This window comes from Thrips palmi, unplaced genomic scaffold, assembly GCF_012932325.1.
Source record: "Thrips palmi isolate BJ-2018 unplaced genomic scaffold, TpBJ-2018v1 HiC_scaffold_18, whole genome shotgun sequence".
Classification (NCBI taxonomy): domain Eukaryota; kingdom Metazoa; phylum Arthropoda; class Insecta; order Thysanoptera; family Thripidae; genus Thrips; species Thrips palmi.
Window position 1 is genome coordinate 1,814,777 of NW_023144627.1, and position 18,116 is coordinate 1,832,892.

At 45.2% G+C, this 18,116-nt stretch overlaps 1 protein-coding gene across 1 annotated transcript; it reads right to left on the reverse strand.

Annotated features, from left to right (window-relative positions):
- Positions 1-11,575: 11,575 nt before the first annotated feature.
- On the reverse strand, positions 11,576-12,253 carry LOC117645549 (deoxynucleoside kinase-like). The gene has a single exon (XM_034385831.1). The coding sequence runs from the start codon at positions 12,251-12,253 to the stop codon at positions 11,576-11,578; it is 678 nt and encodes a 225-aa protein (XP_034241722.1).
- Positions 12,254-18,116: the final 5,863 nt, after the last annotated feature.

Sequence of the window (18,116 nt, forward strand, 5' to 3'; positions counted from 1 at the left end):
AGTTAGAGCAATGAGTAGTGCACTTGGTGCAAGAGGTTTTAATAGAATATATGTGAGTAGAATATATCCGTAATAAAACTTTTAAGTCAGTCGACCCCCTTTTTTTGAAGAAACTGATCGTGATAACTGCCGAAGGCGGGCCCGGGTAATTCTTTCCAAAGTCACCCGAGGTCCCGAAATCGATGTCTCCGATTTCGACGAAACTTTGTGGGTGTGTTCCCTATGTAGCAAAGAGCTCCAGAAAAAAATTTCAACTTTTTTGGTCGGCCCAAAAAATTTTAATCACGTATTTTGTAAAAAACACTGAAACCTGCACTAAAAATTTGTTTGTTGCCTGAGGGCGACCTGCCCGGTGGATTTTTCTTCTTTTCATGGTACTGAAAAAAAAAGTCCCCGAGAGCCACTTTAAAAGTCACTTGTTCCAGGAGATATGGGGGTAATTCTTTCCCAAGTCACCCGAGGTCCCGAAATCGATGTCTCCGATTTCGACGAAACTTTGTGGGTGTGTTCCCTATGTAGCAAAGAGCTCCAAAAAAAAATTTCAACTTTTTTGGTCGGCCCAAAAAATTTTAATCACGTATTTTGTAAAAAACACTGAAACCTGCACTAAAAATTTGTTTGTTGCCTGAGGGCGACCTGCCCGGTGGATTTTTCTTCTTTTCATGGTACTGAAAAAAAAAGTCCCCGAGAGCCACTTTAAAAGTCACTTGTTCCAGGAGATATGGACCAAAAAATTCGTTTTTCGCGAATACCCAAAAAATGCATCCGAATTTTTTGATGATAATTTTTTTTAGGAAGGTCCTGTGGTGGTCTATCACCCTTATTGGTTTTGGGTTTGGCCAATGGAAAACCGAATAAAAATCGCTTTTTTTCCGTTTTTTTTTTTGCAGTTTTTGGCCCATAGTATCGCCATTTTAAGTCTGACTTAATGAGCGCAATTAGACTTTTTTTCGCCTTTTCAAGACGAATCGATTGATATAAGTTGAAGTCAAATCGGAGTATTTTGAAAAATCGCCCTTTTTACGATCGGGATCCAACTAATCTGGATGCGTAAAAAATGCGATTTTTCAAAATACTCCGATTTGACTTCAACTTATATCAATCGATTCGTCTTGAAAAGGCGAAAAAAAGTCTAATGGCGCTCATTAAGTCAGACTTAAAATGGTGATACTATTTTTACGATCGGGATCCAACTAATCTGGATGCGTAAAAAATGCGATTTTTCAAAATACTTCGATTTGACTTCAACTTATATCAATCGATTCGTCTTGAAAAGGCGAAAAAAAGTCTAATGGCGCTCATTAAGTCAGACTTAAAATGGCGATACTACGGGCCAAAAACTGCGAAAAAACCGGAAAAAACGCGATTTTTATTCGGTTTTCCATTAGCCAAACCTAAAACCAATAAGGGTGATAGACCACCACAGGACCTTCCTAAAAAAAAATTATCATCAAAAAATTCGGATGCATTTTTTGGGTATTCGCGAAAAACGAATTTTTTGGTCCATGGGTAATTCTTTCCCAAGTCACCCGAGGTCCCGAAATCGATGTCTCCGATTTCGACGAAACTTTGTGGGTGTGTTCCCTATGTAGCAAAGAGCTCCAGAAAAAATTTTCAACTTTTTTGGTCGGCCCAAAAAATTTTAATCACGTATTTTGTAAAAAACACTGAAACCTGCACTAAAAATTTGTTTGTTGCCTGAGGGCGACCTGCCCGGTGGATTTTTTTTCTTTTCATGGTACTGAAAAAAAAAGTCCCCGAGAGCCACTTTAAAAGTCACTTGTTCCAGGAGATATGGACCAAAAAATTCGTTTTTCGCGAATACCCAAAAAATGCATCCGAATTTTTTGATGATAATTTTTTTTTAGGAAGGTCCTGTGGTGGTCTATCACCCTTATTGGTTTTGGGTTTGGCCAATGGAAAACCGAATAAAAATTGCGTTTTTTCCGTTTTTTTCGCAGTTTTTGGCCCATAGTATCGCCATTTTAAGTCTGACTTAATGAGCGCCATTAGACTTTTTTTTCGCCTTTTCAAGACGAATCGATTGATATAAGTTGAAGTCAAATCGGAGTATTTTGAAAAATCGCCTTTTTTACGCATCTAGATTAGTTGGATCCCGATCGTAAAAAAGGCGATTTTTCAAAATACTCCGATTTGACTTCAACTTATATCAATCGATTCGTCTTGAAAAGGCGAAAAAAAAGTCTAATGGCGCTCATTAAGTCAGACTTAAAATGGCGATACTATGGGCCAAAAACTGCGAAAAAAACGGAAAAAACGCAATTTTTATTCGGTTTTCCATTGGCCAAACCCAAAACCAATAAGGGTGATAGACCACCACAGGACCTTCCTAAAAAAAAATTATCATCAAAAAATTCGGATGCATTTTTTGGGTATTCGCGAAAAACGAATTTTTTGGTCCATATCTCCTGGAACAAGTGACTTTTAAAGTGGCTCTCGGGGACTTTTTTTTTCAGTACCATGAAAAGAAAAAAAATCCACCGGGCAGGTCGCCCTCAGGCAACAAACAAATTTTTAGTGCAGGTTTCAGTGTTTTTTACAAAATACGTGATGAAAATTTTTTGGGCCGACCAAAAAAGTTGAAAATTTTTTCTGGAGCTCTTTGCTACATAGGGAACACACCCACAAAGTTTCGTCGAAATCGGAGACATCGATTTCGGGACCTCGGGTGACTTGGGAAAGAATTACCCCCATATCTCCTGGAACAAGTGACTTTTAAAGTGGCTCTCGGGGACTTTTTTTTTCAGTACCATGAAAAGAAGAAAAATCCACCGGGCAGGTCGCCCTCAGGCAACAAACAAATTTTTAGTGCAGGTTTCAGTGTTTTTTACAAAATACGTGATTAAAATTTTTGGGGCCGACCAAAAAAGTTGAAAATTTTTTCTGGAGCTCTTTGCTACATAGGGAACACACCCACAAAGTTTCGTCGAAATCGGAGACATCGATTTCGGGACCTCGGGTGACTTGGGAAAGAATTACCCGCCCGTTGACCCCTCTGCCGACCACTCGTTGAAAAGGTCTTCGCGAGACCTATCCAAAACCGCAACAAAATTTTTCAGTCGGTCGACACCCTTTTTCCAATATAGTTCTGGCCAACTCGTGGAAGCGACCGATACTGTCAGAACCGGGTCCATCGAATCGGTCTGGTCGTCCCGATTCCTAACACCCCTATATGCCGTGCTAGCACCAATAGGCCATTCCGCTGGTTGGAAAAGAGGAAGAAAGGAAGTACAAACTTCCGTCCCCTCGCCTGCGGGGGGACGAGAGGGGCAGCGGAAGTTCCGTACTTCCGTTGTGTACTTCTTTTCTTCCTCTTTTCCAAGCAGCGGAATGGCCTATTCTGGCCGAAATCCTCCTCCCGCTCATGCACACTGTTAAAAATCCACTGTAATATTACAACACAATCACCCCCGGGTGGAAGGATCTTTAGTTAAACTGTAGTTTCAACTACAGTACCAAAACTGCAGTTCCCGAACTAAAGTTAGTTTTAAAAAGAAACTGAAGACTAAATACAATTCCACTTTGCAGTTGAAATTGTAGTTTTCTGTCAGTTCACAATGTAGTTTTAGTGTTGATTTGAAGTTCAGTTGGAGGTTCAGTTTAAGTTTCAGTTACAATTTACTTAATATCCATTTCTGGAAGTAAAGCGACTGCTGAAAATAAATATTCAAAAACTGTCTCTCATCTAGTATGTTTCCGTACTTAGTATGTATTCTAAACATATTCTCTTATCGACATACTAACGTTGATAGTTATGTCTCAAAACTAGTACGTTTCCATACTTCTTATGCAATCTTCTAGTTGTATCAAGTAAAAGTTACATACCACTAGGGGAACTCAAAATTACAGTGGCTGCTTCATTGCTTTTAAAGCAGTTGAGGTTTACGTTGAATTTTTTGTCGTCTCCCTTTAAAAAAAGTATCAGGTTAAGAGCAAACGTTTAAGGTTTATAGCTAATACAGTTGGCTTTACTTTAAATGGTATAGTTGTTCGCTGTTTAAAAATTTATGCAAGCTTCCCCTTTTTTAAAGTTAGCCTCCCTAAAGAGACAAAGTAACCTTAAGTCTGGGACAAGTTTACGTAAACTGACTTGTCGCAAAGGGCCAAAATATTTTGCGCTTACATTTTTTATACTGACAGTTTAAAATTAAAATTGGTCATAAAATGCAAGTTTGTCATGAAGAGGACTACAACTTTACATAGGATTACTCTAAAATTGCTTGTAGTTTAAAAGATGTAGAAAAATTCTTAGTTTTGATTTTTTTTTATTAAATCCAAATCAAAGTAATTCTGTTAAGTCCTTCATATACCCTTCCTTTTTAAAATAAACATAATATTACATGCTAGTAGTATTAAATAACACTTTCGTTGAGTGCAGTTGGAGCAAAACATATTGACTACCGCAAAAATGGACACTTAGTGCATCATCCGCTAGGTGGCGCTAGTGTCGCATCATTTACGTCTTCGAGTTAAAAGTGTTCTTGCAGCCGATCAGAGGAATATTTTTGGATCAAACTCTGTGCAGGGCAAATATTTGAGATGCTATGACTCTACCACAAAAGGATTGACCTCGATAGGTGGAATATTAGGGAAATAACTTTGAGTACAACTTTCCTCTCGCGTACGGCTACGGGTCGTAGTTTGGTTAGGCTCCGATCGCTGTGCCTCCAAGTGCATCAGTCCTCGATGCGAAGTTTATTTTTTCCGAGTGATCAACTCCGAGAGGAGGTGACTCCACTCACTAACACCTAAGGTTGAAATCACCTAAGGTGGCTAGATGATAACGGGGCTGAGGCTCTATTTAGAATTTTCACTCTCTTTTCGGAAACTGAACCCCAACTACTCTCTTTCTAGTTATTTCAAATGGCTTTTAAGTTGTTCGAAACTAAGGTTGAACTGCAGTTTGACTGCAGTTTAACTAGCACGAAAATGAGGGAGAAACTATAGTTGTTCCAAATAACTGGTAGTTTTTGCATAGTTAAACTGCAGTTTTACTGCAGTTAACTACAGTTTAACTACAATTTTTTTTCTCTTAAAAGTTACTTTTAACTTCTTGATTTTTTAATTTTTTTTTCACTTAAAACAATACATTTTACAACAGAAAAACTCCTGTTTTGTCATATAGTTTTAACTGCAGATCCTACCACCCGGGCCTACAGTAATGCTGTTAAATAACAACCGTATTGTTTTGTATCTGAACGGGAAACCCATCCAGAAACAGCACTTTCGTTTTATAACAACTTCCTTGTCAAGTAACAATAATGTAATCGTGATTCAAAACAGTTGTGTTGTCGTTGAACAGGTTTCATGTTTACAAACAGCCTTTTGCAATTTTAAAACATACATTGTTGTCAGGTTACAAGGGTCTTGTTTAATAACAGCACGATGAAATCAACACAAATGTTGGGAAGACATCGTCGAAGACTCCAAAGAAGTATTGTTTTATTACAATCGAACTGTCAGAAAACAGCACCGAGGGCTACAACATGCTTGTAATAAAACAAGTCGTGCTGCTATCAAACTTAACAGCATAAGTGCTGTTAATTTACAGCACTTTTTTTAACAGTGCAAACCATGCCTTTTTCTGCCGTTTTTTAGTGTTTTTGGGTGGTTCCAACCGCAGGGATTGAGATAGAAAGCTGCATTTTGGTGTGTGGCGAGCCAAGGACATACCCAATGACCCTGCAAAATCTCGGCCGGATCGGTCGAGCCGTTTAGGAGGAGAAGTGCGCACACACACACACTCAGACAAAACTTTTTAACCCCACCCGAGTAACAGGCTTCGCTATCGCTCAGTCAATAATCACTCACACTTGCAGTTGGTATAGTGCCTTCAGGCAATCGGCAAGTTTGTTTGTGGGTTGAGACGCTGTGCCCCAAAAATTGGGCCAGCTCTTCATCCTAGTCCAGAAACTTTTGCGAGAGTTGCAGCTTCCTTGAGGCATGTTGTGATGAGTCGCTCAGGATGTTCACATCTACATTCTTCTCGGCAAAATCGTACTGCATCAGATCCTCTCACAAAGGTTGCACAACCCACATTGGCAAACAAATATTGATTTGACTTGGGAACACTGCATTTATTTCTTACAGACCAGAGTGTGGCAATTGCTTGTTGCATATTGGGTGTGAATAAAGTTGACATTTTCTTGATTTTTCTTCCTTTGTCTTCAACTTTTTTCAAGACTGTATAAGCTGCTTTTGTCTGTCGCTTAGGGAGTTCCAAATAGTGCCATGAGTATCATCACGCCTTCTTTTCATTTCCACTCGCACACTCAGCCCCCTAACTTTTTCGCCACCGGGATTCGTACATAGGGTAAACAGACCGTGCCGATTCTAAATACGGCGGTGGTTTTCAGCAGGGAGCACTCCTAGTAGTTTTTATGATGGTTACTTTGAAACCACTAAGACAAAAGTCGGAGTACGGTGGACATTTTGTACGCGTTCTGAAAGGAAACTTCCAATCAATATACGATCTTAAAATTTAAGCGAGATAGTCACTATACGTTGGAGATTTGATGGGTGTGTGTGGAATTCGAACATTAGAATGGAACAAATGGTTACGGAGCCATAAAGTTGGTGTAAGGTGCGAATGGACATGACGGAACTTACAAAATCGACCCTTTTGGCCCCCCTCCCGTTTCACATGTTGGCTTTGAAAGTCCATATACAAAGGGAACAAGCTAGTCTGGTGCCAAACAAGATTCTTAAGTGCATAAATGGACTGCACTTGAATAAATTTGCCCTGGGGAGGGTGTGGACAGGAAAACGCCCTTTACGCGCGGAATCACCCGGGTAACACTGCAATGCGTAGCTTGATCACTGCCAAATTTCTTGCCATGGGGTTTTGGGGGTCGCTGACCTCATTTCTGCTGAGCTTGAACGTGTGCGATCACCACAGGGACGGAACTAGAACTGCTATGAAAGGGGGGGTTCTATAGTTAAGTTTAGGAAGTGAAAGTAGACCAGTCATTTGTTGGCAGATATATAATCTGCCAATTATAACGACACATACTACAACATATGTTAAACATTGGCCATGTCAGATGTTAAAATAAACAACTTAATTCGAAGAAAATGCATTCAATTGAAGCTTTATGCAAGGTCCACATAATATCGGCATATGTGTCATTGTTAAAATTTGAAAACTTAATAAGAAAGAAAATTAGTTCTGTTTAGAGCTCAATACACAAAATACACAATGCAAAACTCAATACAGTGCTGCACTACAGCAAGAGTGCAGCCATCTCTTCGGTAGGCTCAGTTGGTGAATTCCTGGGTGCCGTGTAAGAGGACACAATTGGGTCCGAGGTAATAGTAAACCTCCGTGCAACATCCACGTTGGTGTCAACACTCTCATTCCAGGAACGTGACATCACGTTCAAACGAATGTGACAAAGTGTCACGTTTGTTTGAGCATTGTGTCACGTTCGTTTCGATGTGAATCGGCCATAAATTAACTTATTCACATTCAAACGAATGTGACACAATGCTCAAACGAACGTGACATTTTGTCACATTCGTTTCAACGTGATGTCACGTTCCTGGAATGAGAGTGAATTCTGCAAAAAAAAAGAAAAAACGCTAACGTGAAAGCAGATGATACTGACGAGAGTGTTAATTTGGCTGAGCGATAGCGAAGCCCTTGCCGTGTTCGGGCGCGCTTGACGGGGAGAGCCATCTGGCCCTTGAATAAAAGCATCAAATTCGGTAAAGTCCTATTTAATGCAGACAGCAATACCTAACGTCTCTATTTGGTCTGAAACGAGAAAAACGCCATTAGGCATCATTAAGCTCAACACTTATTTTGGTCTTGCTGCAAAATTAACAATGTACGGCGCCCCGGACGAAAGAATTCCGAGCAAGCGCCCGGTCGTTTTGAGCCGGGGCCGAGCCCGACCCAAGGCAGCCCCGACCCAACCCCGAGCAACCCCTGGGCAACCCTCGGGCAACTTCCAAGCAACATCCGAGCCACTCCCGGGCAAGTCCCGAGCAACGTCCGAGCAAACTTTGAAACACGGAAAAAGCCCGCGCGGGCGGCGAACGCGAAGGGTGGGCAGCGCCGTGCGGGCGACGCACTTGAGGGGCTGCCTTCTGTCTGGGCCCTTAGCTGAGCGATCCCGTTGCCTGCGCTCGTCCGCCCGTCTCTCTCGCACTCTTAAAGTGTGCCGCAGGGGTTCGAGAGAGACAGAGCGGCTGGTGAGGCCCACGTGCTCTGCGGCTGGATGTGCAGGCCGGCGGACCCACCAACACAGCGTGGCAGCCCGTTTCCGGCATGGCCTCCCTGGCCTTCTTCATACAGTGCTACTTGTTGTCATGGCTGCACTGCAGCACGCTCCTGCTCGCCCGCCACCCGATATATATGTCACTGAGAATCCAAACGCTTTGAGTATAGGGTCATTCCACGCCAAGTCGTCAAGGTTTTGAGGGACGTGTCGGCCGAACCCAGCGGTATTTTCAGGGATTGTTGGCCCTATGGGCCCATTGAAGGTAGTGTTCCGGATTGGGTGGGCTGTGACCGCTTTTACCACCCGATGACTCCTACTGGAATTCCACCCGACCCACCCGACCCGATGAGCCATTGGGTGGGGTGGGTGGGTGGCTCTAGTCTGTGATCGGGCGGGCGGGTACCCGATGACCCGGTCGCGGTGGTCGTATCCAACACCAGTGTGAATGTGTGTCCCCTTGTGTGCGTACATTTTACGCGGGAGTTTTGAAGTGCCTGTCATCACGCCAGCGTCAGGGATCCAAAGAGGTTTTTTTAGGGGGGGGGAGCGGTGCAAGAGTTGCCTACCTACAGGAGCAAAGTACAACTTGTTGCCTCAGACAGCGTCATCGGCCCGGGGGGGGGGGGGGGGGGGGGTCTCTCGTCCCGCCGAGATCCGCGCCCGGCCAGCGCCGTCGATAGTCTATCAACGAAATGCGCTAGCACTGTTGCGGAGGTTAAGCCCCGTGCGTGTCCATACTCAGTTCTTCCCTTGTTAATATTAATTGCCGAGTGTGTTCAGTGGCGGATCCAGAGAATCACGAGAGGTGATGTAACTTAAGTTGCCTACTTTCAGGGGCAAAGTGTATTTTTACCAATCACGCAGGTGGCTTTGCCTGCACCCCCCCCCCCCCCCCCCCCCTTGTATCTCCCCTCCCCGCCTGTCGAGCCTTGGGCTTGTATTGAGGAACAATATAGAATGACGACACATTATTACGACAATCCAAAAAATAAGTATCTATTTTATTCAACGTTATAAATTATATTCAAAACTCAAAAAAAGAAGGAGAGAGATGTCTCAAAGTATATTTTTCACAAATTTAACATAATAATAGTTTTGTAGTGTAGGCCCATATGAAAAAGAAAGGCTCCCAAAACAGCCCGAGCGGGGGCTCTGTCCGAAAACGGTTCCACCGGACTGGTCCGGCTGACATCCAGAATGTTAGAAATCCGGCAAGGTTTCGGGTGTTGTCCGACGACTAGATTCGGACTCTTTTCGGACTAACCCGAAGCAAGGCCGGCGAGCAGGGCGGGCTGCTCCCCGCCGCCCCCCACCCTTCCCCTCCCTCCCGAAACCCCTCTCCTCCCTTCGGAATCCCCTCCCCTCCCTCTGCAAGTGCAGTGCAGGCAACACTGCAAAGCCGGTGCACTTGGCAAGCCGTTTTGAATGTTGAAAATTGGCAAGCCTGGACCTGAAATACTTCCGAGTTCGCTAGATTTGGGCATTGCTGGCGGCCGAAGCGCTAAGTTTGGGCAAACTGGAAGATTTCAGGTCAGCGGGCTTGCCAATGTTTAGCATTCAAAACGGCGTGCCACTTTTGTGGCAGGCAAACTTAGCACCGGATTTGAACTTACGATAGTAATCAAATGGTTGATATGTAGGATGAAAACAATTTCCGATGGAAAGCACTTTGGGGACGAGAGTGAACGGGGAAAGGCGAATTAAATGATACACCTCTCGCCCTCTCACCGCCCGTCCCTTTAGTTTTGGGAGATGCAAACAACAGCAAGCGTGGAGTCACTAGCGTCATGAACGATCATCAGCAGAAAATTTTTCAAACTGAACCACACTCCTTTCCGTCCAACTGGTTCGTTCCCTGCGCAAGGCTCCGCAAGGCTGCAGCGCGCGGAGGCGACATGGCTTCAGCGCGCCGAGCGAGTGGACTCTGACGCAGGCAAACGCGATGCGTGCACCTTGGAGGGCAGCTGGAGACTGACGTTTTGCGTGCCGAGGCGGCCAAAACTTTCCGAGTTGCCGAAGGATTAAGGCTCCCCTCCTGGCCGAGCCAATCAGAGAGCGCCTCCGACCGGCCCGGGCCAGCGGGCTTTTCCGCGCCTGCACCGGCAGGGACAGTCCGCCACACTCGGCTCGCTGCCGATCGGTCTGCCGGACAAGTCGCTTTCGGGACTAGGATCTACGGGCTCCGTCCGGGCTAGTCCGATGGAAGCATCATCTGATCGGGCATCCATCGGGCCGTCCCAGTCCCGACGCGGGCTCGTGGCGGACAGTCCGACCTGGTCTCGGGCGCTCTATGGAACAGTCCGAGGGTGTTCGGACTGATTCGGACCGATTTCGACCAGGTTTCGGAACATTTCGCTTTTATGTGGGGGGCACTAATAGTGATGAGGAACGGATAAGTGACGAGAGAGAGTAGGGATTCACAGGTTTATTAGGGAGGTCCGCACAGACCGAGACCAGGCTACAGACTGTTGACCGGCGCTGAGGCGCGATCCAATTTATAGTCTGGGCAACAGTGACACCTTGCTTGGTGGGTGAGTTCAGAAAGAGGAGTATTGTAGGGCCTTGGCCAAGAGTGAGGGAAGCAAGCCAGAGAGGGGAAGAAGACAAGAAATAAAAATACTGACTGACACTTGTTTAACTCCTTTTAAAACCGTCAAATCTCTACACCACTCCCCCTTTAAAAGAATTTTCTCAAATTGCTTCCTTTCCGTCAAAGTTATCACTTCTCCTCCTTTTAAAGTTATCACTTCTCCTCCTTTTAAAGTTATCACTTCTCCTCCTTTTAAAGTTATTACTCCACTCCTTCTTTTAAAGAAAATTATAAGTTGCCCAAACTTTGACATTCAATTAAATTTTTCTGCGTCATCTTGAGTGTTGAGCTGAAAACAATATCACGTCTAGGCCCATCTGACTCAAGGTAAGGGTGTCCAGTCCTTCCTTGACACGCCATCAACGATCAAACAAAATTCATGATCCTCTTAAAGAGTGGTTCAACAGCGACTCCCATGGCACGTCCAAAAACTAGTTAGGGACGCCATCCTGGGGTGCAACCATTTAGCCTGATCATTTTAAAATAAAGGAATTTTACAGAAATGGATTATTCTTGCTGTGTTGGTCTTGTTGACTCTAGAAGACAGTTCTAGAAGAGTTCTCGTAGATTCTCCTGTAACACACATAACACTGCGCACAGAATTTTGTAACCTAATCCCCTCTAACTAACAGTTGGGGATGATGCCTTGGTGTTGCAAATCCTGACTAGCTAGCTAAATCCTATCTAAAACACCAGTTTTGATCTAAGAAGACTAATTAACACCAATGTTTTACCACACTTAACTTGGTAATTGTCCCAAGGCCTCGATGACTTGTTGTTGCACAGTCTCTGGAGATCCTGTGGCATCCACTACTGCATGAAGTCCTGGTTCGTTCTCCATCCAGTTGTCCAGAATCAGATGAAGCTGTTGGATGTAACCCTTGGACAATGTGCTCTCTTCATCCCTTGCCCTTTTATGGATCCTTTTGTAGGCTGTTGAAACACCGCCTCGAAGATATATGAAGTATTCCTTTCTCTTGTACTGAGATACCATAGTCTTGGCTGTGTTGTCAAGCAATACATACTGCTCTTCGTTCATAAATCCCGCGTCTTTCTGCGTTTTAGCGAACATCTTGACCACACTATGTAGAGATCGCTCTGCGATGATGACAGGATTTTCTTGTTGTATAGCTTCTAGTTGAGCCTGCCACAATGTACTGAGCACCATTGATTGAAAGGTAAACGCCCACTTTTGCATATCTTGAGTGTACAATTCCAGGAAATTAATCCCATGATAGTTTGTCCACTGGGAAACTGGTTCTTGCACTACAAGGTATCCTTTTTCTTCCAATTTCTTCAGTAACGTTGACTTGCCAACTCCTATGTTTCCTTCAATGTAAACAATCACCGGCTGTTTGACAGCTGTCTGCTTGAATTTGTTGTACCATGGCTGCCGACTTAACCAGGCAAGCGCCATGTCTGCGTCTCTTGGCTGTCAAGTGCCGACTGACCGTGAGGCTTGACCGGGCAACGGCCCGCGTGTTATGCATTCCAGCACGCATTGCCTCGGTGCGTTCATATCGAGTGCGATTGATCCGCATGAATGGCTATTGTTTTCACTGGGTTGGCTACCCTGTTCGCACTGTTGCTTCGTCGTGCGCGTCACTTCGTGCCGATGGTGGGGTCACGTCGCTGCGCTGATTGGCTCCCGAGTTTGTCGACGCTCGCGTCGGTGGTGGGGGCAGAGCGGCTCTTCAGGACTAGCGCTCCGCTCCGTCCGATGTATTGCAATGGTCTAGTGGGTAGCGTGTGTGGCCCAGATGGATAACAGCCGGTATCGGCGGTTCGAATCCACCCTGATGCAGACCTTCACACCGATATCTCAGAAAGGCAGCTATCAGAGTATCATGTTGGGTCCCCTCTTGGGTCCCACTTGGCCCTACTGAATGGCCTGTGCTGGGAGTGCGGTTGCTGGTGTTGCTTCAGGTATTCGCTCCGCGTTGGCGGTGGTGGTGATGGCCATGGTGCTGGTGCTGTTGTGCTGGTGACCTCCGTGGCGTCCTCTACGGTGTTCCATCTTCATTTGTGGAACATTTCCCTCCACATTGGTTGGAGTCGTGCACGAGTGCGCCGCCTTGAGTCGTCCAGTTGGTACATGGTACTCTGGAACGCCTGAGGTGCTGCTTGCCGATGCCGATGATGTGGCCTTCAGATACCGTGTGGTGTTCTCCATCTGGCTCACCCCTGTCACAGACCATAGTAGTATTTTGCCTCTGAATCGTATAGTTCTTTACTGTGTCTGACATTCCAACGAGCCTTTGCTCCTTGATACTTGACTCCGGCTTTCCTGCCATTGCATTGCGGCATGTCTGGCTTGGTGGTGGTCGCAGATGTCAGTCGTACCAACTGTGTCTGTTTAACGGTCAAACTTGTTTTGCTTCGTTCTCTGTGACTTCTTTGTTTTTGAATGTTGACTCCCTTATTGTCTTTTCATGTCCACTCTTGAATCCTTCTTCTCACCTGGTTCTGGCTTTTGGTTTTGCCTTGTAATTTTAGCGCGCGTTCTTTTTAAACACTTCCTGTAACTTTCCAATGTTGGTCAATCTGCTTGTCCTCTTCTTGTCGCTTCTTTATTACGCCATATTGGTTTCAGTCCCCTCGTTCTCTCCATTGTGAACTCGTGTGACTGCTTCTTGCTACGTCTTCTGTATTTATATTATTTTTTTCTTTAAACCAAAAACTTGAATAGATTGCTACAATGAGTCCTCCTTCTTCTTGCATCGTCGGGTCCCACGCGCGAGTACGCATACCAGGCCTTTCTCAAACCGTTTTTAATGTGGGTTTCCTGCTGGTATTCAGGTACGTCTCTTTTATTTCCTCTTGTGTTCTAACTTAGGATATGTATTATAGGCTCACCCCGGCTGTGCTTTCTGGGCAATCTCACGTTCCGACGTGACTTTCGGGTTGGACCATTGGACCATTGTTTGTGCTGCGAATGGAAACGCCCTGTGGGAGACTCATGTTCCGGCGTCGCAAGGGCTCCTGATTCCCCATGATTCATGGAAATGCCCTTTTCACCTCAGCTGTCCGACCTGTCCTGGACGCTACGTTCTTCGTGTGAAAGAATGTCCCGCTAGCCACTGCCCCGCTAGGCTGGGCTTCTTTAACATCCCTGAATCTGCTCAACCCTCAGATAAGGGCTCTTTTGAGTTGGCGCTGCGCAACATTCTCCCTTTGTAGTTTTCCTACATATTTTATTCACACCATGTTTTCATTGTAGGCATTATCCATGTTCATTTAGTGTTCATGTTATATTCTCTCTTTTCTGCGTTTAAAAGTTCTTGAATACCATTTCGTTTCGTCATTAATTTGTTGGTCACTTCTCCCACTCCTCCATTTTTAACACTGTATCAGTCATTTATTGACCTTGTCGTCATTGACATCCATCTTCCGTCGTTACCACTCCTGTCCCGTCCGCAGTGCACGCTTCCAGGGCCAATTTTCTAGCGTTTATTCTTCTTTGTAATATTTCCCTTTTCCATTCCTGTTTCCGTTTGTACGTTTCTTATCAAATTTTCATTCTTCCAGTTGTTAAGTTGTCATCCCGTCTGGGTTGGTAATGCTGATTCTGTGCCTTCTATTAATGTTGTTGTTCTTCTGCTTTTGGCTTATCACTCCAATCAAAACAAAAGTTCCTTCAGGTGACATTTCAGGTTATTGCTTTGAGACTTTGTGAAACATATTCTACTTTTCTTCCCCCTTCAAACGAAAAGACCAAAGGTAAGCAAATTCTAAGTTCGTTCTGAGTTTAAAGAATTGTTTTCCAGTCGTACTTCCATATTCTGAGGCACTACTAGCCATTCTATTTACCCACTTGTGTCCATCAAACAAAGTGGTTAGCTGACAACCAAGTTTTAAATTTACTTCGTGTTCCTTGTAAGTGTCTCATCCTAGAGTTCAAGTGTAGGTGAAACACAAAAGCGCGGTCTGGGACTTGACCCACAGACGGGCTTACTTTGCGTTTTGTTTGTGTAGAAAGCACTCAACGCGGCCAATAGGCGGGTTACGAGTGTTCCTCTAAAACTTTGTTCATCATCGTATTAAGTGGGTGTACCAAGGAATGTAGAAGTGCTAAGGAAAACGGAATTATTTACATATTAGTTTATTATTTTTAAACAGGGGTTCTCACTTGACAGGAAGTTAATGATAAGTTAATGATTATACTGGCTTTGAAGCGTTAACATATATACAATAGAGAGCTAAATGTTTCACTAGGTCTCGGCGTACCTAACCTTTCTTTGTCTTTCTTTGCAGGTCTTCTCAATCCTTGAGGTTTTCTTGAGATGACAATTGTTTCATCAGCTCGATCGGTGGTAAAGGTGGTGGCACCGGAATCAACGGGAACAATGCAACTTTCCGCTTGGCATCTTTGAGTGTAAGTACTTGCAAATTCAATTCTTTTGCCACTCGGCGAAGTTGTTTCTTGGTGGCGTTTGAGCACTCACTTCGTTTGTGATTGCGTGAGCCACATTTCCAACAACGGGCTTTCTCCTTCTGTTTCTTGCTCACTAATATTTTCTTTTGTGCAGGTTTCAACTGAGAAGTTTGGTGGACTACTGGAATACCTTCTGACTCCATTTCAACATCTGCAATCTCCGTTTCTTCTTGTACTGAGAGTTGCTGCATTTGTGGAACCAACTGGCTATGTTCTTCAAGCAATTCGTCTTCATCCAAGTCAGAGAGGACAATATCGACATCATCGTTGTTCGTACCAGCAGAACCAAACAATTCTTCCTCCAGTAAGTCAAACTGTAGTCTTTCCTCTGCTTTTGCTTCACAATCTCGAACCATTGCTCTGCGTTTTTCTGCTTCCTCTTGTTGCATTTTTCTGCGTGAAGCACTTACTTCTGTTTGTTTTAATTCCCACTCTCGCCGTCTCTCTTGCTTCGCCTTTTCAGCTGCTTCCAGTTTTTTTTTTTGAAGGGCTTTCTGTTCATCATATTTCTTTTGCATCTTTGCTTTGAGAGCAGCAAAGTCTACTTGAGGTAAGGCTGCTTTAACCGTTTTCTGTTTCAGTGGCTTCATTGGCTTCTTACTTGCAGTTTTATGGCACTGCTTACTAGGGGCGGTCATGGTGAGGCCGTTGTTCGTTATGCAAGTTCTACATATCAGAAAAGTTAGCCCGTCCATAGTTAGAAAGAATGCCGTCTAGAGAATCGAAATCGGACAAACGCTAGGGGTCCCACATCGGCCGTTTTTGCTCAGCTTAGGCAACCCGCCACGCACCGACCCATTTTTTTTAAAAAATTCCAGCTATTTGGCCAGGTAAGGGCTTTCCTCTCGCGCGGATCGAGTCTGGCGGTGTCTGCAATGTCTGCCCTGGTCGACGGGAAGCCACAACGACACCAGGTGAGTCGCAGGAACCGGGGAAACAGGCAAAACATGGCGGTTTTGCGATTTTGGGGGAAAATGCACGCGCTTAGCGCACTGCACGTGCGTAAATGCACTGCGGATTGCCACTACCCCTTCCCCGCGCCATACACATCCCCGCACCCACCCCGCGCGACCCAACCCAGCCCCCTGACCCAGACCCACCCCCTAAAACACATTTTGTACTCGTTTTAAGACCGATTTAGTGACAGTTTGCAGCTCTTAGCTGACCCCGCACTTGTTCAGTGCGAGATGACCCCAGAACTCACCACTAGGGTGGAACGATGGGTCTTAAGTCGATAAAATTTTCACTGAAATGGGCCGTTCAGGATATTGTAAGACTAGTGCCAAAGCTGTTTTGGCTGGGGGCGGCCCCTTCTTGCCCATCAGAGGCCTAAAAAATGGGTCTAAACGTCCAAAATGACACTTTTACGACCATAACATTGGCACCAGGTACAATTTTGACAGGCTCTATCTCGCTTTTGGTGCAGAATGTATGTCCGAATGCTGTGAATTTTTCCGAGAGCTGTCGGACAAGGTCTTTGGCCCGGGCGGAGGCCGTTTCTGTCAAAAAACGGCGTGAAAATCGTCGTTTTTCATGCATTTTGACGTCTTTTGCCATCTGTGCAGTGTGTTTTGCCGTTTAAGACGTCCCACTCGATCCATCTCTTAAGACCCATTCTCAAATATCATTTTGCATCCAATCCACTTCGGAAGTAACCAGAGTGTAACCGGAAATGGCCATGTTCACGCCGGAAGTGGACACGTTTTGGTCATAATAGGTAAATGCCGTTTTAGACATTTCGTGCACTTTCGGCGCGATCATAGCCATTTCCAGTTTCACTTTGGTTACTTCCGAAGTGGATTGGATGCAAAATGATATTTGAGAATGGGTCTTTAGAGATGGATCGAGTGGGACGTCTTAAACGGCAAAACACACTGCACAGATGGCAAAAGACGTCAAAATGCATGAAAAACGACGATTTTCACGCCGTTTTTTGACAGAAACGGCCTCCGCCCGGGCCAAAGACCTTGTCCGACAGCTCTCGGAAAAATTCACAGCATTCGGACATACATTCTGCACCAAAAGCGAGATAGAGCCTGTCAAAATTGTACCTGGTGCCAATGTTATGGTCGTAAAAGTGTCATTTTGGACGTTTAGACCCATTTTTTAGGCCTCTGATGGGCAAGAAGGGGCCGCCCCCAGCCAAAACAGCTTTGGCACTAGTCTTACAATATCCTGAACGGCCCATTTCAGTGAAAATTTTATCGACTTAAGACCCATCGTTCCACCCTAGTGGTGAGTTCTGGGGTCATCTCGCACTGAACAAGTGCGGGGTCAGCTAAGAGCTGCAAACTGTCACTAAATCGGTCTTAAAACGAGTACAAAATGTGTTTTAGGGGGTGGGTCTGGGTCAGGGGGCTGGGTTGGGTCGCGCGGGGTGGGTGCGGGGATGTGTATGGCGCGGGGAAGAGGTAGTGGCAATCCGCAGTGCATTTACGCACGTGCAGTGCGCTAAGCGCGTGCATTTTCCCCCAAAATCGCAAAACCGCCATGTTTTGCCTGTTTCCCCGGTTCCTGCGACTCACCTGGTGTCGTTGTGGCTTCCCGTCGACCAGGGCAGACATTGCAGACACCGCCAGACTCGATCCGCGCGAGAGGAAAGCCCTTACCTGGCCAAATAGCTGGATTTTTTTTTAAAAAAAATGGGTCGGTGCGTGGCGGGTTGCCTAAGCTGAGCAAAAACGGCCGATGTGGGACCCCTAGCGTTTGTCCGATTTCGATTCTCTAGACGGCATTCTTTCTAACCATGGACGGGCTAACTTTTCTGATGTGTAGATCTTGCATAACGAACAACGGCCTCACCATGACCGCCCCTACTGCTTACTGCGTCCTGCCAATTTTACTA